Source organism: Pogona vitticeps, chromosome 3, assembly GCF_051106095.1.
Source record: "Pogona vitticeps strain Pit_001003342236 chromosome 3, PviZW2.1, whole genome shotgun sequence".
Lineage (NCBI taxonomy): Eukaryota > Metazoa > Chordata > Lepidosauria > Squamata > Agamidae > Pogona > Pogona vitticeps.
Window position 1 is genome coordinate 115,580,540 of NC_135785.1, and position 25,138 is coordinate 115,605,677.

At 41.3% G+C, this 25,138-nt stretch overlaps 2 protein-coding genes across 19 annotated transcripts in view; both read left to right on the forward strand.

The window, feature by feature from the left end:
• Positions 1-15,587, forward strand: part of MYOZ1 (myozenin 1) — a 43,149-nt gene extending 27,562 nt beyond the window's left edge. For all 3 annotated transcript variants that reach the window (XM_020791202.3, XM_020791204.3, XM_078391134.1), the window contains 3 exons: positions 11,295-11,565; positions 12,077-12,242; positions 14,968-15,587. In XM_020791202.3, coding sequence (XP_020646861.2) covers positions 11,295-11,565; positions 12,077-12,242; positions 14,968-15,199 — 669 coding nt within the window. In that variant the 3' untranslated portion in view covers positions 15,200-15,587. The remainder of the gene's footprint in view (positions 1-11,294; positions 11,566-12,076; positions 12,243-14,967) is intronic.
• Positions 15,588-21,990: 6,403 nt separating this feature from the next.
• The window catches only part of USP54 (ubiquitin specific peptidase 54), a 136,123-nt gene continuing 132,975 nt past the window's right edge, over positions 21,991-25,138 (forward strand). For 12 of the 16 annotated variants that reach the window (XR_013543894.1, XR_013543893.1, XR_012085426.2 and 9 more), the window contains exon 1: positions 22,084-22,224. The gene's annotated coding sequence lies outside the window, so the exon portion shown is untranslated. Of the gene's footprint in view, positions 22,225-25,138 lie in introns of all 16 variants that reach the window. The other 4 variants (XM_072994952.2, XM_078391130.1, XM_078391133.1 and 1 more) reach the window with 2 other exon arrangements.

Here is a 25,138-nt window from a genome sequence, read left to right on the forward strand (position 1 = left end):
TTGGACTAGGGAAATCCACATTCAAATCCCACTCAGCAACGACGTCCACTAGTTCACTGGCTTGGCAGCCAATCACCCGCTCTCAACCTATTTTACAGTACTTCACAATATTGAAATAAAATAGGTTGAGAGCAAATGATAAAGGTAGAAACCCGTTAAGCTGCCCTGAGCTCTACAAAGGAAATGTGCATTGTACATATGATGCAGTTTCTGAAGAGACACTTAGTGCTTGAGATATAAGGAATGTGAAGTTGTGTAAAGATCAAGCTGATTTCATCCAAGAATAGTACCAAGCTTGAAGGCAGAAGCATATAAAAACTGCTGTACAGGTCAATAAAAAGGAATATAAGGAGCCATTCCTTCAATATTTATTTGGGCTCTATATTTTAGCAAGGTTTGGGGGAAGAAAGTTAAAAAAAAAACCCACAGGTGGAAGCTAATTCTGCCTGAGGTTGTTACAGCTGAAATGTGCTGAATATATTTCACTGAATGTTCCCTAAATGGAGTGTCCTGAATGAGTGTAGCATTCCCATGATAAATGTTGTGGCCTTGTTACCATCACCCGTAGAGACTGAGTGCTTGGGCGAACTCTTATGGTTGCTGGGTCAATGCAGATTTGGGCACATGTCGGCTAGGAGTTTTGCAAAGGGCATTGCTCTGAGACTGCCGCAGGCACATCAGCTGTGGCAAACTAGAGAGCAGATGTGGATGAAGAACAGTCCAAAATGCTGCTGAGGGCTTGGGCGTGTAGCCCATTTAGCTTAAAGAAATCCTATGTGACCAAGGAGGGTGGAGGGAGAATCCACCTGCAGAGGTAGGCAGCACCACGACCACATATTTGCCCTTCAAGATGACAAACTGTCTGCCCTTGGAAACCAGCCCCTGATTGCAGTTCACCTTCTAGCCACTCCAATGTTCCCTGCTCTGCATCAAGACAGAAGATGGCCAGAGAGCCTCCCTGTAAGGCACTGGAGTCTCCAGTGAATTTCATAATGCTCAAAGGAAATTTATCTTCCTTGTTCTTCAAATGGGAAATTCATGCAGGCAAAGTGTGTGTGTTTGAGGGGGAACTGCAAGAGGAGGGAGATTCCCCAGAGCTCTCTCACAGTTTAGTTTGCTGGTGGCTCTGTGCCCAGACTGCAGATTGGGTGACCTGCCGCGAAGCCCTGGCGACGGCAACAGAATGCAATAAGGGGAGTGTTAGATAATTCTACACTCAGCCTGGTGGGCTTCGCTGCTTCTCTCCTATATTTAGCTGACTGAACAGCTGGCATTGGAAGTCTGTTTACAGCCTGGAAATCTTCCCGCTCAACAGCACTCCATGTAATAGACAAGGAAGGTGCTTAACCAGTGAAAAGCAACAACATGGGGATTCACTAGGCTTCCTTTCAGTATTTATCTGTAATTATATATTCTTGATCAACAGAACAACGTTTGCATCACTTTTATTATTTGCACTGATTGCCTGTTCCATTAGTATTTTCTGCTGAATATCAAAGGTAAGGAAAGCTACTCTTGGAAGTACAGTACAGCTCCCAGGATCTCAAAGTTAGCTCAGCGGATGAGCCCTGCTAGCTGTGGGATTTGGGAGCTATACTTTTTTTAAAAAAATCTATTGACCTAATATTTATAGATAAAGATATTATGGACATAATTTAGATAGCTCACACACATACTAGGATGGTTGGCTGAAGTCACAATGATTTATTGAAATTATAGACACACAGAAGCAATACATGGAAACAAACCTGCAAAAATATTGTAAAGTTTATACTTTTAAATGAAGAGGTACATAGAGCATCCTGCTGATCAGTCTATCTTCAGGACATTTCCTCTTCTTTCTTTTCTTTTCTTTTTTAATTGATAAGACTGTGTTGGAGAAGTTTTCTTGGAAAAAGTATTGTCTTTCATGTGAGGCACAGTTATGACCTTTCACTAATGTCTTGCCCATATCCTATATAAAACTCACAGGGGTTGGCAGAACAAATTTAAGCCCAGAAGCAAGCTTTTAAATTTCTGCATCTTTGGTCAAGCTTGGAATTTTCTAGGAACATGGGCCAAGGGGTTTGGTACTATTTCTAAGACTAGGACACAAAGTGGTGTTGGCTTCTGTGCATCTCAGTTTACCCAAAAAGCTTTGTGTGCCCCTGTATTGACAGTGGTTGCTGCACATGTTTTATACATGCTGTTCATCCTCACATCTGGATTATGGCCACAGAAGCTTCCAACAAATGTTTTCCTGTATGCTGTTATAAGCATAAAGAGTCGGTGAGCCAAGGGGAATGGAAAAGGGAGGGTGGGAGAGAAAAGTTTACAGAAATATATGAATGGTAATATTTGTTAAAAGATTTAAAAGATATACAGTATATATATCTAATCCCCACATATATAAGAGGAGGGGATTAGAAAGTAAAACTGAAGGTAAACAACCAATAATTTAATATCTGTAAAGCTCACAAGCTTTGTTCTGGAGCCAAGCTCTCCTTATAAGTCCCAAGTACACCTTTAAATTGATTTTATATCCTGCTTTTCTCCAATACAGGATCTAAGTGGTTAATTAAATGATTAAAAGTGTTCTACATTAAAAACACAGTAATACTGAATATAATATAAAGCTGAAATGCAATTGAACAAATTACCACGTTAAAAACAAACTACCATGTTTAAACCAAGTTCCCACGAGGGAAAACAAAGCAAAGTACTACACTGCCCGTTGGACGTCTCTCTCTAAGCAGCCAATGAGTCCTCTCAAGCTTGTTTGAATAAAAACATGCACGTCAGTGGAGTTAGTTTATTACTTCTCAGATATCCTGATAATGTAACCAAATTATCAGTATAGTTACCAAATTACTGGTAATGTGATTGAGTTACCCTCTTACCATATCGACCTAGTGTTAGGAGTTGGAAGAGTACCCAAAGCAGCACTGAAAACACAGTTATTGAGAGAGGTGAAGGATGTATGAAAAACTTCATGTAGAATTGCTAGAACAGTCCTGTGGCATCTTAAAGACTAGAAATTTTACCATGCAATAACTTCTTGTGGATTGCACTCTTATGCTATTAGATGGATGAAGTATGATCTTGTGTTAGAGGAGCATATATACCTGATTGAGGGTGGATGGGCTTTAACAGCAAGGTACAGTGATAATCACAGCAAAGGATTCTGTGGCACCTTAAGAATTAACATATTTATTCTGGCACAGAAATGGTCACGAACTGCCGATTTAACAGTTTGTGCCACTTCAGCTGGTGTCCGCACTACTGATCCAGGTCTCAGTGCCCCTGCCACTCCAGTGGGCACCCACTTGGACACAGCACCCGGCTTCCCTGCCCTGCCTCCTCCGGGCACTGTCTCCAATGGGTGCCCGCCTGATGAGAAGGGATGCTGAACCACACAGTTCAGCTGTGATTGGCTGAACCAGCGGTTCATGCCTATCTCTATTGTGGCATGCATGAAATGCATGGTATAAAAACTTTTAGGTACAAAAGTTTATCTATTGGGGAGTATTGTGAAGAGCAAAGAAGGAAAGTGGATGGCTAGAAGTGGGCTCTCCGAGATCTTCAGCAGAGCTCTCTTGCTGTCTCCAAGATCTCAGTTTAAGTTTAAGTTTTAAAAGAGAGTTACTAAGGTAAGTATAAAGGATGTTATGCCAGCAAAACACATGCTCTTCCTGTATAAGAAATAAGTAAAACAAAAGTTAAGAAGTTATTGTAGGTGAGGTATTGATATAAAAGAACTGGATACCAATTTCCAGTTCAATAATTTCAAGCTATTCAGGCAATGCACTTGAAGGCACAACTAGACTTTATATTTTACTTTATTGCCAGATTATTGGAGGAAAAACTCTGGAGCTGCCTTTCTCACTGTTAGCTTTTTTGTCATCAGGAGGCTATTTGGAATTCTGGGCATTCCAGAAGAGTAATACCGTGTTTCCCCAAAAATAAGACAGGGTCTTATATTAAATTTTGCTCCAAAACTGCATCAGGGCTTATTTACAGGGGATGTTTTATTTTATAGTCATGTCATCTTCTTCTAGTTGCTGCACAAAGGTGGAGGGTGGGGTTTCACTTAACTGGGGCTTATTGTTGGGGTAGGCCTTATATTGCAAGCATCCTGAAAAATCATTGCTGTTGTTTAGTCATTAAATTGTGTCCGACTCTTCGTGACCACATGGACCAGAGCACGCCAGTCCTTCCTGTCTTCCACTGCCTCCTGGAGTTTGGTCAAATTCATGCTGGTAGCTTCGATGACACAAGTGGCATTGTTACTTCTAAGGACTTTTCCCTATATTTTACAGGAACAATTAGCTGTTTGAGATGTCCATCTGCACTCCTATGAGGTGCTAATAAAACTTCCCTATATAACAGGGACGTGGTGGTGCTGCGGGTTAAGACCTGCAGTCGTAAGAGTGAATCCACATGACGGAATGAGCCCCTGTCACTTGTCCCAGCTCCCGCCAACCTAGCAGTTCAAAAGCATGCACAATGCAAAATGCGAGTAAATAAATAGGTACCACCACAATGGGAAAGTAATGGTGTTCCGTGTCTAGACACGCTGGCCACATGACAACGGAAGATTGTCTTTGGACAAACACTAGCTCTATGGGTTGGAAACGGAGATGAGCACCACCCCCTAGAGTTGGAGATGACTGGACAAATTGTCAAGGGGAACCTTTACCTTTACCTTACCTATGTAACAGGTGTTTATCAACTATGAACCTCTCTGGGTGTTCAGGAGATAACGCGAAGGGAGATTGTTTGGCTTTCTCTAAACACAGAATCAGGGTGGTATCTCTCTTCTGCTCTAAAATAAAGGAAGTATTGTTAGAATTTTTCGATATGACCACCTCAGCCATTTCTACTATCTCAGAGTTTTCCTCTAAACCGGGACATAGTTCAAGATTTTCAGGGGTCAGTGGAATTTCCTTAACTTCTGCAAAGCATTCATTTCAGGTAGGGTCTTCCTTTTGTTCTTTGATGAAAGATAGATTATTGGAGATTCTCAGAATAACCAGATCAGCTGTCTCTCTCACTTTTCTCATCTCAGGAAGATTTCCATCATTTCCCTCAGTGGCTTCCATTTGCCTTCCCTGAGAACAAGTTGTCACAAAAACACTCTGCACATGCTCAGCTAAATCCAGACCTATTAAACACGGGGCAGGAATTTGATCGGATATGGCCACCTTCCAAATTCCTCACCATCCCTTATATCCCATGGGTATTTTTGCCATGGGCAGCACCACTATTTCAGAACTAATCCCTTTAATAGAAATATTTTCATGGTCTATTATATTTACCTTAGGGACTATATCAGGGTGACATACTGTAACTTGTGAACAAGAATCTTTGAGTGCTAGATACTTATTATTATTCACATAGATAACATAACTGGATCTATGTAGAAGAAGATTCTGATTACATTCTATCAGAAAGCACTGAACAACCCTGGCCTCTGGGAGATCTTGGCTCTCTGACTCTTCTGTTACTTGTGTTGCTATGGCAACAGCTCCATGGCTAGCTTCAACTGCAGTACTAGCTGTTCCATTATGCTGTACACAAAACACCTTCTTAGGCTGACTGGAATTTCTACCTTTATGTTGGCTAACAGCCCTAGTCTTTTGAGTTTCACTCTGAGCCCAAAAATGACCTTTCTCTCCACATGCATGACATTGTTTCCTGGCCTTGGGTTCAAAATAAAGGGCCTTGTTAAGCTTTCCCTCAGAGCTATTATGTTTCAGGTGACTCTGCTCTGTGGATGGTCTCTAAAATGGCTTCCAGTATTTTAGGTACTTCTGAGGTAATCTCTACTGGGTGGGGCCCCTCTCCTCCTGTCATCCCACACTTTTCTACTAATTTTTACCTCAGAAAATCTAGCATCTCTAATCTCACTGATGGAATCAGCGGATTCAGATGTCTGTAATACACTTTTAGGATTTTTGTCCTTGACTGAATAACGCAATTCCCCTGGCAACACTGAATAAAATTGTTCTAAACCAATTACATTTTTCATTTGGTCTAGAGAAGTGACTTTCTCACATTCCATCCATTTGTCCAAATATTAAATTAATTTATCTTACATTTGGGCATAAGATTCTTCAGGCTTTTTGGTAAGGGAACGAAATTTTCTTCTAAGGTGTCCTGAATTTATGCCAAATCTAGAATATACCATCTTTCTATATGCCTCAAAATCTCTAGCTTGCTCCAGAGGCATATGAGAATAAAGCTCAGCTAAATCTCCACTTTTTGTGATCTCAAAACTATCATCCTTTCATCTTCCTTAATCTCAAAGTCCCGGCACACTCTCTCAAATGAAATCAGGAATATTCAGGGCAATCTCCTTTCCTATATTGGGGAAATTTCTTTAGATCAATCTTTGAGAAATTTCCCTCACTAGAGTTGTTGTTATTATTATTATTATTATTATTATTATTATTATTATTATTATTATTATTATTATTATTATTATTATTATTATTATTATTATTATTATTATTATTATTATTATTATTATTATTATTATTATTATTCTGAGAAGCTAATTCTAACTTTTTTTCAACTGTATTTGAAATTCCATTTCCTTTTGTCTATTTTCTTGGTAAAATGCCATTTCTCTTTGTCTTAATTCCATTTGTCTGGACTCTTGCTCAGCTTTGAGCTGTAGTTCCTGAGCTTTCTCTTCAGCCCTGGCTTTGATTTCTAGTTCCTTGAGCTCTAGCTCCTTAGCTTTCTCTTCAGCTCTGGCTTGTTCTCTAGTTTCTAATTCCATGGCTTTTTGTCTGAATCTATACTCCTGTTCTAGTTTCTATTTTTCCAGATCTAGGGAGCTTTGAATAATTTCCCTTGAGGGTTCCTCGGGTTCCTCAGGTATTTGAGGGTCTCAATTTCCATTCCCATTCCCATTCCCCTCAACCTCTTGAGGATCAATTTCTTCCATTACTGGCTTTTTAGTTCTTTTGGGTGGCATAAGTATGTACTTCCTTGATAAGAGGGACTTTCTATTGCTGAGTTAGTCAGGCCTCTTTTTAAAACACTTTTACTGCTGTTAATTCTAGGAACTATGTTGTTGCACTTCAATCAGCAGCTCTCTCTGGCTGTTCTCCAGCTAACAACCATTTAGTTACTGTGTCTCTCTATGTCTGAGCTATTCCTGCTCTCAGACACCAAAATAATTTTATTTCTCAAGCCTCTGCTTTTATTTTCCTATCATCTCAGATCTTCACTGACACTGCCTTCCACTTTTTATCCATCAGTGTTCCCTTATCTCTCAGATCCTTGGATTTCAAGCTAGTCCACAGGGTCTTTCAAATTCTGAGGTAAAAAAAATTTCCTTTAGAGTCAGTTCCCTATCTTTAGTTTCCCCCAGATCTGCGTTCAGAAGCCCCGCCACTAAGCTTTTCCACAAAAGCTCTAGCAGGTCACCCACTTCTTCACCACAGACCTCTGACTAAAAGGTACCCACATCTCCAGAAAATTCACTTTTAAACATTGGCTTTACTGGATTATTTTGTATCCCACCTCTGGACACAGACTGTAATGTTCGCCCTTGTGGCCCCTGCTTGTCTTTCCCTCACAAAGGCTCACATTGGGTTTTCTTCTCACTGCCACCAGGGGATTACCTCAATCCACAATATAAATGGCATTTGTCCGAACACTTGACTTGTGAACAGAAACGGAATTTATTTATTGAAGTGAAGCAGAATGAATAATAACAGAAGTTTCTCAGATACACATTATACATAAGCAAATCATCAACAGTCCTCTTAGTACATATTTCTTTTCTCTTCCTATATCATTACCACCTTCTCTACCTAATTTCCTAACCAGCTCTATCTCTCTCAGTATCTGTTAACTCTCTCTCTGACTCACCAGCACTATCTGACTCCTCCCCCAAGCCTCATGTAGCTGCTGATTCTACGTCTCCAGTCCTCTCATAGGTTCATGAAAATCAGCTCATGAATATGAATGGCATGAGTGATGTGGCCGATCATTTGCAAGCTTATATTGGGTTATATTGTGAGCATCCCAAAAATTATTGTTGTTTAGTTGTTAAGTCGTGTTGGACTCTTCGTGACCCCATGGACCAGAGCATGCCAGGCCCTCCTGTCTTCCACTGCCTCCCGGAGGCAGGCATGTTGGTAGCTTCAATTACATGTTGGTAGCTTCTATGACACTGTCCAAACATCTCGTCCTCTGTCATCCCCTTCTCCTCTTGCCTTCACATCAGGGTCTTTTCCAGGGAGTCTTCTCTTCTCATGAGATGGCCAAAGTTTTGGAGCCTCAGCTTCAGGATCTGTCCTTCCAGTGAGCACTCAGGGTTGATTTCCTTTAGAATGGATAGGTTTATTCTCCTTGCCGTCCAGGGGACTCTCAAGAGCCTCCTCCAACACCACAATTCAAAAGCATCAGTTCTTCGGCGGTCAGCTTTCTTTATGGTCCAGCTCTCACTTCCGTACATCACTACAGGGAAAACCATAGTTTTGACTATTAGGACTTTTGTTGGCAAGGGTGATGTCTCTGCTTTTTAAGATGCTGTCGAGGTTTGTCATCGCTTTTCTCCCAAGAAGCAGGCGTCTTATAATTTCGTGGCTGCTGTCTCCATCTGCAGTGATCATGGAGCCCAAGAAAGTAAAATCTGTCCCTGCCTCCATATATTCCCCTTCTATTTGCCAGGAGGTGATGGGACCAGTGGCCATGACCTTCCTCTTTTTGATGTTGAGCTTCAGACCATTTTTGTGCTCTCCTCTTTCACCCTCAGTAAGAGGTTCCTTAACTCTTCCTCACTTTCTGCCATCAGAGTGGTATCTTCTGCATATCTGAGGTTGTTGATATTTCTTCTGGCAATCTTAATTCTGGCTTGGGATTCATCCAGTCCTGCCTTTTGCATGATGTATTCTGCATATAAGTTAAAGAAGCAGGGAGGCAATATACAGCCTTGTTGAAAAATCATACTACGGCTTATTTTCAGGTTAGGTCTTATTTTCAGAGAAACAAGGTAATTAAATGGGATATAAGAAATATTTGGGGTTGTATGTTACTAATGTGTTGGAGACAATTAGTTATCATTCTTATTAAATTCACTGAATTGCCTTCCTGCCTCTGCAAGGAATTATGGCATATTCAGACAGGGTAAGAAGAAGAAACAGATATTGTTGATTCCCCATATAAACTAGGACAGGTCAGTTTTAACAGCGGACCAAACACATGAGTGAAGGAAGCTAAGCACCCCTCTTTCAGCCTACACCTTCACAATCTTTCCCTAGGCATGTCAGAATACAGGAACCTGTGTTCCTAACTCTAATAGGATCATTTGTCCACTTTCAGTGCAATCCAAACAGAACACTATGCTGGCTGTGGTGTGACTGGAATGAGCAGAAAAAAGCTTCTCGTAAAGTGCCTTTGTAGTGGCTGATCTCAGACCTGCCAGCAGAACTGCTATGCTAGCAGAAGAGATGAAAAGGGAGCAGAGATGAGGAAAAGCAGAAAAGGAGCTGTCAGGTCCAAACCCCTCTTAGCCAAGACTCATTGCCACTGTTTGGCACAAAGCTGGGCCAGGGGCAGAGTAAAGGTAAAGGTAAAAATTCCCCTTGACATGTAGTCCAGTCGTGTCCAACTCTAGGGGGCGGTGCTCATCCCCGTCTCCAAGTCGTACAGCCAGTGTTTGTCCGTAGGCAGTTTCCGTGGTCATGTGGCCAGCGCAACTAGACAAGGAACACCGTTACCTTCCCACCGTGGTGGTACCTATTTATCTACTCACATTTACATGCTTTCGAACTGCTAGGTTGGCAGGAGCTAGGACAAGCTACAGGAGCTCACTCCATCACATGGATTTAATCTTACGACGGCTGGTCTTCTGACCTTGCAGCACAGAAGCTTCTGCGGTTTAACCCGCAGCGCCACCATGTCCAGAGTAGTCCTAAGTAATTCTAAGTCCAGCATCCTTGGAGAGGAGGGGGTTGGATTATTTGTTTGTTTGTTTAATTGTTTTCTGTTCTGACTTGCTCCCAATTACGGGACCCATAGTGACTCACAAATTATACAACATAGCCTCAGCTTGCTCAGTGCTAGCTCAACCAGACTTCAGCCATTTTGGCTTGTTAGGACTGTGCCTATTGTTATCTACTCTGGCTGGCAGCAGTTTTCCATCGCTTCAGACAAAGAATATCAAATACTATCAGTGGTTTTTTTTTTAAAAAAACTAGATGTCAAGTATTGAATCTGGGATATTCTGTCCGTAAAGCCTGTGCTCTTGTTTTCCCCTTTTCATTTCCCTCCTGCCATCTGAGTTACTTGAATTCTCAGATCTGGGTGGGGGGGGGGAGAGTTCTAATGATGAGCAGTGGGGACTTAGGCCATAGGAATACTGGATTTAGCCCCCCCCCCCCGTCTGTAATCACAGTATCATCCTACTCACCTCATTTTCAGATTTTATATTGGGGCAGGAATGTTGAGTTTGGGGAGTAAAAAAAGATAAACAGGAAGTCTAGAATATTTTTGGTTTCACCATTCTTATTTTGGGGGCCAACAACATCAAATTATTGTTTTTCAGATGGCGCTCTGTGGTGCCCTTGGGGGCACAAAAATGACCAGAGGAGGGGCTGCATGTGATCCATAGATCACAAGTTGCCTTATATAAATCTGGCAAAGATGTTTGTTTGTTTGTTTGTTTCTTATTTGATTTATATACTGCCTTGTTAGTGTGACACACTATTCTGGGTGATTTACAAAAAAATATATATGTAAAAACATAAATAAATTAATAACAGATTAAAAACTTTTAAACCATTAACAGCCTAAAACCAAAGGGTACTTGCAGCAATTTTTTTTACCATGGAAGGAGAAGAGACATATAGTGAACTAGGACTGGTGTGGAAGGCCTTCCTGAAAAGCCATGTTTTATGTTGCTTCCTGAATGGCAAACAGGGAGGGGGCTAATCATAGCTCCTCCAGGAGCTGGTTCCACAAGGTCGGTGTCATGGTGAAGAAGGTCTTGTAAGTGACTTGCATTCCTCTCTCATGGAAGAGCATAGCCTGGGAGGATCTGGTGGGTTGGGCAGATGACATTCGGGAGAGATGCTCCTGCAAGTCAAAATGTTGACATCTGTACTAGCATCGCCTCTCACTGATATTCTTGGAGGCCAGCAAACCAATGTATTTGTGTTTAAGACATTGCTTCTCATCTCCTAACCTCAGTCTATTCTACGAATTTTGTTTGGTGAAGGGGTTTGGAAGCTATTCTTAGTCTTATTCCTGCATTCCCTCTCCCTCTCTCATTTTCCCCTCCCCCCACACCTCAGGATCATTTTCAAAGATTCATCCCATCTGGACACTATGGAGTTGATTCTCATGGATATTCCCAGATTGGAGGGAGAATGGTGAGCGGTGTAACTGTAGGGCGATATGGATCCGATAAACTGCATTATCCTCCTGCCCCTCCTCCAAAGCCTGGAAGCAAAGGTGGACCTGGAGGGACTGGATCAGGGGGAAGTGGAGCTGGCCACACTGAGGGATCCGCTGGCACAGGGGGAGGCGTGGATAGTGAAGGACATGACACCACCGGTGGAAAAGGCAAGTATCTGCCCACATTTAATGCACCAATTAAAGAGCCAACAAAGGAACAAATCTGTATCTAGACTGTCATCTTCCAAAGACTGTTTAATGTGTTCCAACTGAACAAGAAGCAATCTTAAATTGCAAAATATTTCATAAAAGAAGGATGCCCAGTCAAGAGTTTAAAAGTGTAATTTTAGGGCGACTTGTCTGAGCAAAGGACCACATGCACATACCACAAATGATTTAATTCTTTTGATGGCATCTGAATAATGTCTTCTAAAATTTCTAAAGATTTCCTCAGAAACAATGCTGTCTCTCAGTACCGATTAGTATGTATTCATACAAAGCAGACCATTTAAAAATGGTTATGGTTGAGAGACCCACATTTGCATCACCGATTTTTACATGGAGTAGCAAACTATCAAGTACAGAAGGAACTTCAAAAGCCTTGCCCAAGTTTTTGCATTTGTTTTCATTTCCTTCTTCTCACTTGCCCTAAATTTTCTTCTCTTCCTCCGTATTTTAGGTGATAACAAAGGTGGGAGTGGGAAACACGTCTCCATTTTTAAGACCTACATCTCTCCTTGGGAACGGGCTCTGGGCCTTACACCCCAAGAGAAAAGTCAATTCAGAATTGACCTCTTGTCTTACGGCAACAAAGCAGACCTTCGCGCTTATAAATCTTTCAATAGGTAAGAGAAATTTAAGCTAATTACCTGGGAAATAAGAAATCTGCATATTAGGGAAGAGATTCCATTTCCTTAAATGGGATGAAATGAGCTGAGTATGGGTAGTAGTCACAGCTTGGAAATGTTGTTATGTTGTTGACTACAACTTTCAGAATCCCCAGCCACTGTGGCTACTGGATGGGGGATTCTGGTGTCTGTTGTCTGAAAACTAGTTTTTCCAAAGTTTTGGTATGACCTACAAGAGCCAGTGGCAAAATATTAGACCCTAATACCCTTGTCAGTTCCTCACTGCTGCTGAATCCCTGTTCTCTACTCAGCCTGAAGAAATACAAAGAGGCATTGTGTCCCTGGACTGAACATTGTTTCCTAACCAAGGCACATCGATCAATTCCTGTACCGTTTCCTTCCTTCCAATCACATTTTCATTTTCAACTAAGGGGGCACAACCCACAGATCACAAGCTGCATGTGAGTTGCGGATTGTGCAGAACTGACCTACTTTTAACTGCCATACAAATTATCTGCATGGCTGGCGGTTGCAATTAGCAGCTTTGGTGACTAGGTTGAACCTTAACTACTAAAGCAAGGGAAACTGTTCTGAATTTCCAGGTGGAGATAAGGACTATTTAAGAGCACTTCCACTGTAAAATATGCTGTCCTTTAAACAGGGCATTGAAACTTCTAATAATCTCTTCTTTTAAACACCTTCAGCTATGCTTTGACTGCATAAAAGAAATTATATTAGGGTTTACTCGAGTAGACATTTACAGAATTGTGCTCTGCTTTGCATTGTTTTGAATGCTGAACGGGAAAATGCCCAGACTGATAAGAATTATGGTCAGAATGTGTAGGAAGAATGGTGGAAAATTGGGAGTCACTGTGGAAATATATATGCCAAAATATGTCAGGGGGAGTGAAGTGAATGTGTATGGCAATAAAACATGGAAAAATCTAGGTTATTTGCACACTAGGCCCTTTGCACTGTGGGGCATTATTTCTCCCAAATGGAAGCAATAGTGTATGAAAGCCATGACTTCACATGGCAGTTAATATAGTATTCAATATCTTGCAGTAGTAGTCCCCATGGTCTACTCTAGACTCTTCCGTACTGTTCACTCAGGAGAAAGTACAGCTTGGGAAATGTGCCCTGACACTTTAATTCAAAGCTTCTTATCCAAAGCTTCAGACTTCAGTTGCTTCTGGTTTAGCACAATGCAGCATTAACAACAAATAGCATGTCAGTGCCATAGAATTAGTCAATTCCTTGTTTTCAGTGAAGGGCCTTTAATTCCTGGTTTTTATTTATTTCCAACACTAAGATGTAATTCAGCCATAATACGTCACAAAGCCCATGCTTAGCTGAACAGGAAGCCATTAGAGGCAAGAGTCACAATAATGATAGTTCTAATTAAAGGTGCAGTAGCCTTGAAACACCTGAATAATTCTTTTTTTTTTTTTTTAATCACAGTGTCTATTGTGTTGTGGGATAGATAATATTCATTGCAGAGGCTGGTTCAATAGAAACATATCAGGATTCGTAAGTTGTGCAAACACTAGCATATTATAACATTGCTAGGCTGCGTGGGAATATTGAAGCAGATTCTTACATTCAGTCCGAATTAGGGCAAGGCAACGGTGAACTCCTGTAAGAGTGAGTCGTTTAGAAAGCATCAATGATGGAGTTGTCAGGTTATACAGTGGGGTCTTGACTTGAGAACTTAATCCGTATTGGAAGGCGGTTCTCAAGTCAAAAAGTTCTCAGGTCAAATCTGCATTTCCCATAGGAATGCATTGAAAACCATTTGATCCGTATCTGGTCTTTTCCGTCCATAGAAACTAATGGGAAGCTGCTATTCCGCCTTCGACCACTAGAGGGGGATATTTTGTTTCTTTTTTTCTTAGGTCAAGAAAGGTTCAGGGAAGGCAGGGAAAATACAGTCCAGGCAGTACAGTACCAGGCAGTCTGAAGACTGTCTCCCAGTCCACTCTCTAAATGCTGGGAGGAGTGAGGAAGCAGACAGGCACCCTTTTCACTGGCCAACAGTTAACTGAAAGTTCAAATTTTGCATTTTCCCTGCCTCCCACGTGTTTTTTTTTTCAGTTCTTATCTCAAATCTAAGTATGTAAGTCAAGTCAATATTTTCCTATGAGAGTGGTTCTTAAGTCAAAATGTTCTTAACTCGAGCCGTTCTTAAGTCAAGACCCCACTGTATGTCACATGCACTTTCCCTTTTGAAAAAGTTTGTATTGGTTAACATTACAATCATACACCATATAAGAATTGTATTATACATTCTAGATAATTAATCATTATTTTTATATATTTTCTGCATATCCTTAAAGAAAAGGATGAAATATATGCACCTAAGCCCTACACATTTCTTACAGAACAATCTATTTATTAACTTATGCTCCTCTCTTTGGGGGTAGGTGTTTTGAACTGTGGTTATCTGAAATTATCTTTTTGGAAGGGGGAATGGAAAGGATGCTTAAACCATCATCTGTCCACAGACAACTCTAAAGCTAGATCTTTCTGTATCCCTTCACACATTTCAGTTTGGGGAGGGGGGTATAAGTGTAAGGATCTCCTACAATAGCACAGTACAAGGCTTGTTGATTTGTCAAAGTATTATAGGTTTGCCCACTTGATGAACTGATATGATAATTGTCTCAAGTGGTGATGCTATTATTTCCATAAAGCTTGACTGCCACTGCCTCCTTTCCCCTAGGACTGCAATGCCTTATGGGGGATATGAGAAGGCATCCAAGCTGATGACCTTCCAATTGCCTGAATTTGATGCTGGCCCATTGGTTCCTGAACCTGTCATTGTGTACAATCAAGAAATCACCAACAGACCCTCTTTCAACAGGACCCCCGTACCTTGGCAGGGGTCTGGAGAGCCTGCTGAATACAACATAGAAGTGAATGTGCCTCTGGCAGGTGAAACAGAAGAATTATAAAACCTCCTCTTTCCTTTCTGACCTATCTATCCATTTGCAAGTCTGTTACAAGGTGTTACAAGGAGCTAAAAATGCAAGGATTCCACCGTCATCTTTGTCCTTAAAACAGCCAAATTCCCATGGGGTTCTAACATATTTTTGTTGTGGTATTTATCTATACCAGAGGTAAAAGAAAAAACACTGAAATATGAAGGGGGGGGAGAGGGACTGGGAGAGAGAGAGAGAGAAAGAGAGAGAGAATGGCTTATGTATGTGCCCTCCAAGACAACATCAAAGAGACAGCTGTATGATCATTAAAGATATTATACACTGCCTGCCTGCTCTGCACTGAGTTTGATCTTGTTCTGTCATTTGGCAATGTGAAATAAAGCATCTAGAAAGAAAGAAAGAGGTATTTCTCCTCCGTTTTGTTTTGGTCACAACTTATTACTTTAAAACATTTAACTTCTGCCTTTTGAATAGAACTCAGTTTTCCAAGACAATTGGACCAAATTGTGTAATTGCTTAGGCTGCTTTGGGGAAATTCCTGGCAACTGTGATTCAACTGTTGCCATGACTGAAGATTAGCAAAGGTATCAATGGCTCTACCACATATAAGCTAGCACCTAGAATTGGCTCAATTACACACACAGAGACATGTGAGATTCCTTTTGAAAAATGTCCGTATCTTATACAACTGTGTTACTCAGCTCATTTACTTAACAGGGCTTATGTAGTTCCCCTCCAAATACATAAGAACAAAATACAAAATGAACCAATTTACAGCATGGCCATCTTTGAACAAAATAATTTCAAAGACAGATTTTAATGGAAAAAAAGTTGAACATGATCTAATAAAAAAAGGTGAAAGTGATCCCCAGTGACTGAACAGGGACAAAGGCTTTTTATGTTGCTACTTGGATTAATCAGCTCATCTAAGTGGGTGGCTACACTGTCCATTTACTTTGTACTTGACATCGGATTGGGCACTGATGAATTCCAAATTAAAACTTGGTGATCAGAGATGGGATATCTGTATTCTCATATGAATGCAAAAATCCCAGATGTGGGTGGCTTGGATCCCCAGCCACGCCTCCCCAAACCAACTCGGCCACTTATGGGTCACCATACAGCACACACAGCCAGCATCCTGCTCGTCGTGCCAATGTCAGAAGAAGCCCAGTTGGCGCTGCCTCTACCTTCCTGCTCTTCTGGCCACCACAGCCAGGGGGTGGGATGATGAGTCTCCCCACTTAGCTGCTGAGTAGCCAGACTTCATCTGACATTGGTGTGAAGAGTAGGCTGCCATTTGTGTATGCTGCACAGTGACCCATAACTGGATGGGTCAGTTTGGGGAGCCAGGACTGGGGATCCTGGCCACCTGGGTCCGGGATATTCATATTCATTTATGAATACGAATATCCCATTCCTATATGGTGACTACATAACGTAAAGCTCAGTGCAGGAAAGCCCTTGGTGAAATGGTCTTTTCTGAGTTGGGAAGTGTATTTTTTGTTCAGCCAACAATAGAATTTGTTCCGATTGGTTTTGACGTTGCTTTTGTCCACTTTCTGGCCATGTGACTGTCTGATATGAAGCAAAGAGGTGCTTGTAGGAGAGTCAGTTCCCCTCAACCAAGCACCCCATGTCTCCAAACCACTTATCTTTAAAAAAAATGTTTTCATATCAGTGTTAGAACAGAGCTTACACAGATTATGAGCCATTGTTAGATGGTGTATGAAATGAATACAGAATTAAAAGGTAAGTTGATAAAAGATGTCACTACTTGTGGATACACATGAATCTGTCAATGCCCTGGTTAGAGAAGTTGGGATAAAATTTTGTCTGCACACTAGGTAAGCCAAGTGTAGCCTACTTAACAATATTAACTAGTGGTTAGAGGGAGATGCTGTCCTCGATTTGTGGTTGTTGTCCTCAGAACACAGTCCAGGGTGTTCGTGTTTGGTTATAGGTGGTGATCTGGTTGTGTATTCAGAAATACATCTTGAAAATATTTTACCTTCACCGTAGTGAAGTACAGCTTTCTTGAAGAAAGTGCTACAATAGATTAAAAATACCAAAGGTTTTGCAGGAATGGGGTTGGGAGAAAGGCCTGTGAGAAGGCACTCAAGAAAGTTTTTCAGTTTGCTGCCACAAGATAAGAGCAAAGACTTTGTAGCAAAGTCATGAGGTCTTCAGGAAACATGATTTCAGCTAGCTAATTGTCCAGGGGGAGAATTAGTGAGCATATTGTCCAAATACACCAGAGTAACTAGTCTTTTCCTCTCACTTTTCCTCTCCATTGCCATTGTTGAAGTAAGATTTAATTGACAGTACCATTGGCTTTTGTATTTGGAATGTAAGGAGGGGTTTCCTCAGACAGCAACATTTTTTGGAATAGCCCCATTCACTTCATTCACAAAAATCACAGTGGTTGGCAGGGATAGTGGGACATTTAACAATCTGAACTGGTGCAAACAGTATTGAAATGCAGCCTTTTGACTAACAGACAATTGGGCTGGTCTTATACCGCTAGTGGAGGTAGGATAGACCCTGAGAAAAGTTACATTACCTTGGTCTGAGAATGTATCACCCCCAAATGCTGTATTTTGCATAACGACCTTTGATGACTCTGCCCAGTCTGCAGAGCTAGCCTGAACATCAGGTAGCAACAAAGAGATGTTGATGAAAACAGCCGGCCTCTATGCCAACATAATTTGGCTGACACTATGCATTTTAATTTAGGTGGATAGAAGGTAACATTTGTTGCTCTGCCTCTGGCAGTGTAATATTTTGGGTGGGCCATCCCTGCTCATAGATGAGAAATATTGCGCGCCATGAAAATCATTAACTATATGGAAAAGGAGTATAGTAAAGAAAACAAATGTCTTTCTTTTGGTAAATGTATGGATACTCACAGGCTCTGCAAGGATTTTAGCAGAAGAAGCCAGACTGCTCACAGATGCCACACAAATTCAATTACACTGAATATTAACACAGTGCCAAAGTCGAATTCGACAGTCTCTACTGGATGAGTAATCACTTCCACATTGTATTGTAAACAGAGCATCTTCCAACAATCCTGAGGCAAGTGCAGACATATGACTTTCTCTTCCTAAATGTTTGCCTTATTTATTTTGGATCCTCCAGAGAACCTTAAAGCATCTCCTTCTCAACACCTACTGTTCCTTAAGGGGTTCATGCACACATGTAAAGATGAGAAGCAAATAAAAAGTCAAATCTTTGGAAAGATATGCTAATTCTCTTGCATTTTTCTAATGTGTCTTTTCCCTTGTTTTTTAAATGGTTCCTTAGTACTGCTTTTAAAATGTATTCCAAAGATGACCCCAGAGAATTACTGCTTTACTGAAGTTCAGAATAAACCAAAATTATATGAATTAATCTTGGGCTACCCCCTATAGGCTACCATTATGCTCTGTACACTAGTAAGTCACAGAGAGAGAGAGAGAGAGAGAGAGAGAGAAGGGGAGGGGAATAACAGAACAGATTGTAACCTATCAAACCACCTGCATAAGTCAGGTGGAAACCACACAAATATCTTCCTAATTCATTCTCTGACTAAGGAAAGCATCTCTAGAGTTTACTTGCAATCATCGTGCTTCTTCCAATGCTAGAATTTAATGAACACTGAAACACTGAATAAAATGTTATTATCCGGAGCAATTCTATATTTGGACATATTGGAGACCTGCTCATATCTCTAGGAATTAAATACATAGAGAATTTACAATTAACTTCCCTTCAATCTAAATCTGTGATCCAGCTGCACATTCCCCCCCCCCCAAACTTATGAATGGAAAAAGTTTGAAAGTGAAATTGTCCCATGATTTTACTCTACTCAGGATTCACCTGAAAACTGGGGAACAAGACAATCCTTGGGAAGTGACACAGTAGTCCTAGGGGCTGGACAGGAATCAAAACTTTCCAAAATTTTGCAAGGGGCAGCATGCAACATTGTCCAAGAACACTTTTCACAACCAACAGTAAGTGCCTTTAATTTTGCAAGGGGACATCTGTGAACATTGTTACTACAAACAAAGGGGGGAAACTTGTTTTTAAACATCAGCTTGAAATAAGATGGGTCTTACAGTATAATTACATGCACAGATAAATTCGGCTGTAATGGACTTACAAGCTGCAGCAGGAGAAATCAAAATGGATGGAGATATGTGAAGAAATTTCCCCAGAATTAATAACATAATAGAATTCAGGCTCAGACAAATACAGTATATGGTCAGTGCTTCATACTTTATCTTGGTTTTAAAGTTGCAATCCATCTTGACATGCTGTTAGGAAGTGAGGAAAGGTCAACCAAAGGCTGCTGTTTAACCCCTTCTGCTCTACTTATTTAACACAGTGGGGTTAAGAGAAACACAGAAATGCCATAAACATAAATAGAACACTATATGAAAAAGATGGAGTATATGAAATTAAAATGCAAAGACGAGTCCTTTTCAGACTGCAACTAGGAATGGGCCTTTCATGTCAACATAAAAGAGGCTGCCTTTTGAGTATTTTGTGTTCTTTCAGTGGCTTTTGTGTATAAAGGGGGTATATTAAAGTTTCATGTTTATTTCATGTTCACTTTTTCATGTAATTTTGGCAGCCTTCTATCTATCTAATCTATTAAATTGCCTGAGAAATTTTTCATTCATGTCGCAAGGATTGTTATTGGCCAGTCTAGATGGGTGGTATGGGTAGGAATTTTTAATCCATAAAACAGCTGAGGAGTGCTTTTTGCTTCAATAGTTTCTTGTAGGATTATTTTGTGCTCTGCTCCTAAGAGTCCTCCATCTCAGATTGCTGCCTACCTGCTGTGCTTCATCTTGAACCCTTACCCTTTTGCCCCTCTTGATGTGCCACTGGTCTGTGTGAGTGGTGGTTGTTGTCTGGGCACAGATAGAGATAGGCATCCTTCAGTCTCAAGAGACTATGGTAGCGTGCTCTGTATGGAGGACTTGGAACAGCATCTAGTGTGGCTGAGAAGGCCAATTCGAGATTGACAATCCCTTTCTGTGTTGTTTTGACACTGTATGCAAAGCTGGAGTGTCCTCTCCAGAGCACGAAGCCTCGGAAATTAATGTGGAGGATAGGCTGTTACCCAAGCAAGCAGCAAATTCCCCCTCTCCATGTTGCTGAAATAGTCCAACAGAAAGGCAAGAGCCAATACAACTGGTTCCAGCGACGTCACAGGAGTTGGCAGAACAACACGAACTGCTTCCAGGACTCCGGCTCCGGATTTTGCCTCGAGCTTTACTCCTGAAGCCTTTTCCATTGGTGGATATAGCCACAAGGCAGTGGAGGTTTGAAATCGGAGTTTTCCTTCTCCTAGATGGGCTGCCTTCCAAGGCTGACGAGTCCCATCTACCCTTAACCGGTTTTGCATTAGTTCCGACTTACAAACCATGCCTCGACATAAGAACAAAAAACAGCCAGAATGGATTAATCGGGTTTCAATGCAGCAAATCTTGATATTCCAGCTGTTCTGATGATTAAGCAATTCTAATGTATAAGAATATATTTGATAATATATAATACCTTAATAAAAACTGTATATTGTAAAGGCAGGATTGTCACAAAGGGTGAAAGAAGTTACGACTGCTTAAGTGCTCTATTCTGTGCAAATTGTCCCATTCTCAGTGATATGAACATAAGCGCAGAATAGTCTTAAGACAGCTATAGTTTCTCTAAGTGGATGGGAAATGGAAATGGAAACAGAGGGACAGATAGACAGATGACCACTTCTCTAACCCTTGAGCATAGGCCACAAAAACTGAGGCTCATGGGAGCTGTTATCCAGAGTATGTGGAGGGAAAAACATGGCCTTCACTGCCCTAGATGCTAGGGCTGGGAGTAAACCTGGCTCTAGTGAATAGGTGATAATTCAAAAGATGATTTCATTCCCAAGTGCCAAGCTTCAATTCTGAAAATATTCTTCACAGCAATCTGACAAGAGGCCAGTATGTCCCCATATTTGGTTTTGGAAAACCTCAAACAATACTTGGCCCATCCTTCAAAACAAAAGAGAAACAAAATTATTTTCCACATGGAGAAAGCCATGCTTATCAGCCTGCTATATAATAATTGACAGCGTTTTTAATGATACTCTCATAAAAAAAAAGCATGGCCATCCTCAATGAGGAGTAAAGTGGTTGAATACTCCAGGATTCGTATCCACGTGGTGTCCCGTAACCCCCTTCTTTGTATTTGTATTTATATACTGTTATTTATAACAGACGGTCTTTTGCCTACGGAGGTGAGAAACTATGAAGCATCGCGAGCAACGTTCGTCTCATGAATCCGCAACCTTCCATCCCGCTTGCAAGCCAAGTCTACCAAAGAAGAACGGTCGTTACATTTGGCCAATTTTTGAAGGATTCTCCAGTCTCCGTATTTTTGCGCCACTTAAGCCTCCTCGAGAGTTCCGGGTTACTTAAAAAAAACCCTGTAGTGTAGTAACTTTGTAGTATAATAAAAAAATATAACGTAACACAGATTTTTTATGTCCAATGCAGGCCCGTCTTTCGTTGCAGCGAATCCCTGAAATATTTCCCTCTACTGTATAGCCTGAAGGGATCTGGGTCTCTAGTCCCTAGGATGGTACAAGAGGAAGCCCTATTGTCTAATTTGATAACGTTCTTCCCTCCGATATACTGGGGACACCACAGACCACACGCCCCTTCCAAGCAATCTCACGCAAAAAGCGCATCCCTGCCGGCCCCACCCCCGACCAGCTTCCCGTAAACCCAGAAGAACCCCCCCCCCCCGGGGGCGTTCTCGCCAACTTCACATCCCGCCACCTCCGCTCAGAAGTCACGACAGGCAGGGCGGCCTAAGAGAGACAGGGGAGAGAGTGAGAGAGAGTCTCGCGTCCTCGAAGGTCACGTCTCAGTTATCGCGAGATGCGGTTGCCTTGGCTCCCCGTAGCTATAGCAGCGAAACGGGAAGGGAGGGGGAGAAAGAAGAGTCGAGGAGGATGCGATGCTCTTGCGGGGTGTTCCTGACAGGAATTGGCGGGCTGGAGGGTGAGTAAGTTAGCGGACTCTCGTTCAGTGTTTGGCGTAGACCTGACGAGGCGTCGCTGCGGGCTGGGCCGGATTCTGATCTCCGAGCCTCAGAGACTCGGTTTGCGCTCATGCCGACAGGAGGAGGGGCGGACCTGGCTGCGTAAAGGGCTTGAGGCGTTAGTAGGAGCAAATGCCCCCCCTTTTTTTCTCCCGCCCTTTTCTCCCCGTTCACATTCTCTCACACTCTCTTCCTCCCTCAAGATGGGGGGAATTCCTCTCTCTTTTCCGCTCATTTTGTGAGGCGTTCATATTCCTCTTTCCCCCCCGTCTTTTCAACCTCGACCCTGACCTCCTATTCAATCCTGAACCAGAATCTACTCGCAAGTGTGATTATTTTCAGTTAGGCCTCGTGTGGGGTTGTCGGTATCTTAGATGCTACAGGTGTTGAAGCAGCATTGCTAGAAAGGAGGAACCCTTAGAAACAATGGGGCAGTTATTTATAGGACAGCTTTTTGAGGTCCAGAGGCCCCGTCCTTAGATGCATAAAACGTTACGAATTTGACAATTTGTTTGTTATCACGTGAGTACGTTTGTATGCATAAACTCAAGCTGTGTGGACCCTATTGCTGCCCCATATGTTATAGGGCCTTTGGGTCCCATTATTAATATATATGTATTTTTAAATCTTGACCTTCATATGTTTTTTGTTAACCAGGCAACATTTCATTGGATAAAGTCTGCTATGGTCTACAACTTATGCCATCCTACATCTGTTAATTTTAATGTGTCAGAACTGAGTGCCTTGTTCCATCCAAAAAGACTGTGCTGCTCTGCTTTCCTCTCACTTTTCTAGTCCCCTGCTTTGTGGTGTACCATTGTTATTAGGTGCTGTCAAGTTCCTTCTGTTTTGTGGTGACCCTGCAGGTGAGCAATCCTCAGATTGTCCTGTCTTCAACAGCTGAACTCAGCTCTTGTAAACTCATGCCTGTGGCTTCCTTAATCAGTCCATCTCATATTTGGTCTCCTCTTTTCCTACCATCTTCCACCTTATCCAGCATTGTTGTCTTTTCCAGAGCATCTTGCCTTCTCATGATGTGCCCTAAAACAGGACAGCCTCAGTTTCAGTCTCCTTCTGATTTCTTGGCTGCAGTCTCCATGTAGATTGATGATTGAACCAACGTATACACAGTTTCTGACTATTTCAGTTTCTTCATTGTCAACACTAATTTATGATTTTTACCTCTTAATGTTCAACTACAATCCTGCTTTGACACGTTCTTCTTTCACTTTCCCTTGCAGTCATTTCAAGTCATTACTGCTTCATTGCCAGTAGGATTGTGTGATCTGAGTAACATAAATTCTTGATATTTCTTCCATCATTTTTAATACCTCCTTCATCTGAATCTACGTATGATATGTTCTACGTACAGATTGAACAGATAAGAGGATAAAATGCACCCTTGTCTTACACCTTTGCCTATAGGAAACCATTCTGTCTCTCCATATTCTGTCCTAACATTTTCTTGTGTTTAATGCATGTTTGCATCAGAACAATAAAGTGCCGAGGCACACCCATTTGATTCAGAACAACTCATAGTTTCTCATGATTCACACAGTCAAAGGCTTCACTATAGTATGTAAAACATAGACTGATCTTCTGAAATTCTTTGTTGTGGTGTACTACTGCTATCAAATTATATAATTTGTGACAGGGTAGATTTAAATTTAAATCGTGATTTAAATCAATTTGATTTTTTTCAAATATAATTGATTTTTATCCACCCTGATTTGTGAGCCATGAGTGAAGACTGTAAACCATTCCATACTTACTTGATTGTAAGTCCTGTTGATTTCAGACAAAAACAAAAGAAAACAAAATAAGCAAAAAAATCCAAAACACAAGAGATAAAATTGTTGTGGCACCTTAAAGATGAGCTGCAGTATTTTTAATGTGAGTTTTCATGGATCAAATCTACTTCCTCAGGCATTGGAGTGAGACTCTATATGACAGTCATGTTAGCCCCGGGACCAGGTGAGGATAATGGACAAAATGACTGTGGTTCTCTAGTGATGAAACTGGATTATGTGACTGTGAATAACTTTAGTTATTAGTCTACAAAGTAGCAATAACATTATTTGCACAAGTGGCACAAACTGGGAGGTGGTGTAGGATTTTGCAATTGGCAATGAATTAAAATCCGTGATTGATGCTTACTCATGTTGAGTGAGGCTTCAGCATCTGTTTACACCTCATCTCAGCTGTTTATCTTCAAGTCTAGTTTGGTAGTGATTTTTTTCTAAAACAGCCATTTTCAGAAACTGTCCAGGAAGAGTGAAATGTTCTAAAACAGTTTTTTCTGTGTTGTCATTTCTGATAGTTTTATGTCCATTTTTTGTGTAGAGATCCTATTTTTCCTATGCAAACTGCAGAAAAGCATTGCTTGCCAATGATGGCACAGGTTATGTTAGCAGAGGAAGAAGTAAACACACCTCTAATGTCATGTATGACATTACTGAGGCCTGTAATTTTGCTTCCAGAGCAGATGTGGGGACAGAGCGACATCTGGATTTGTACCACTGTTTAGTTCCCATCTTTGTGTCAGTGTTGTGTGTCAATAATTGCATGAAATCTAGGAGTTTACAAGCAAGTACAGACTTGCCACCGAGGGCTTGGGAAGGTGAAGTATTTTTGTCAGCAATTGATTGTAAATTGTTTATGACACCTTAAAAAGACATAGTGGAACTGGAAAAGGTGCAGAAGAGAGGGACTAAAATGATGACTGGGCTGGGGCACCTCCCTTATGAGGAAGGTCTACAGTGTTTGGAGCTCTTTAGTCTAGAAAAAAAGGCGCCTGAGGGAGGACTTGATTGAGATGTACAAAATTATGCAGGGGATGGATAAAGTGGATAGAGGGAAGCTCTTTTCCCTCTC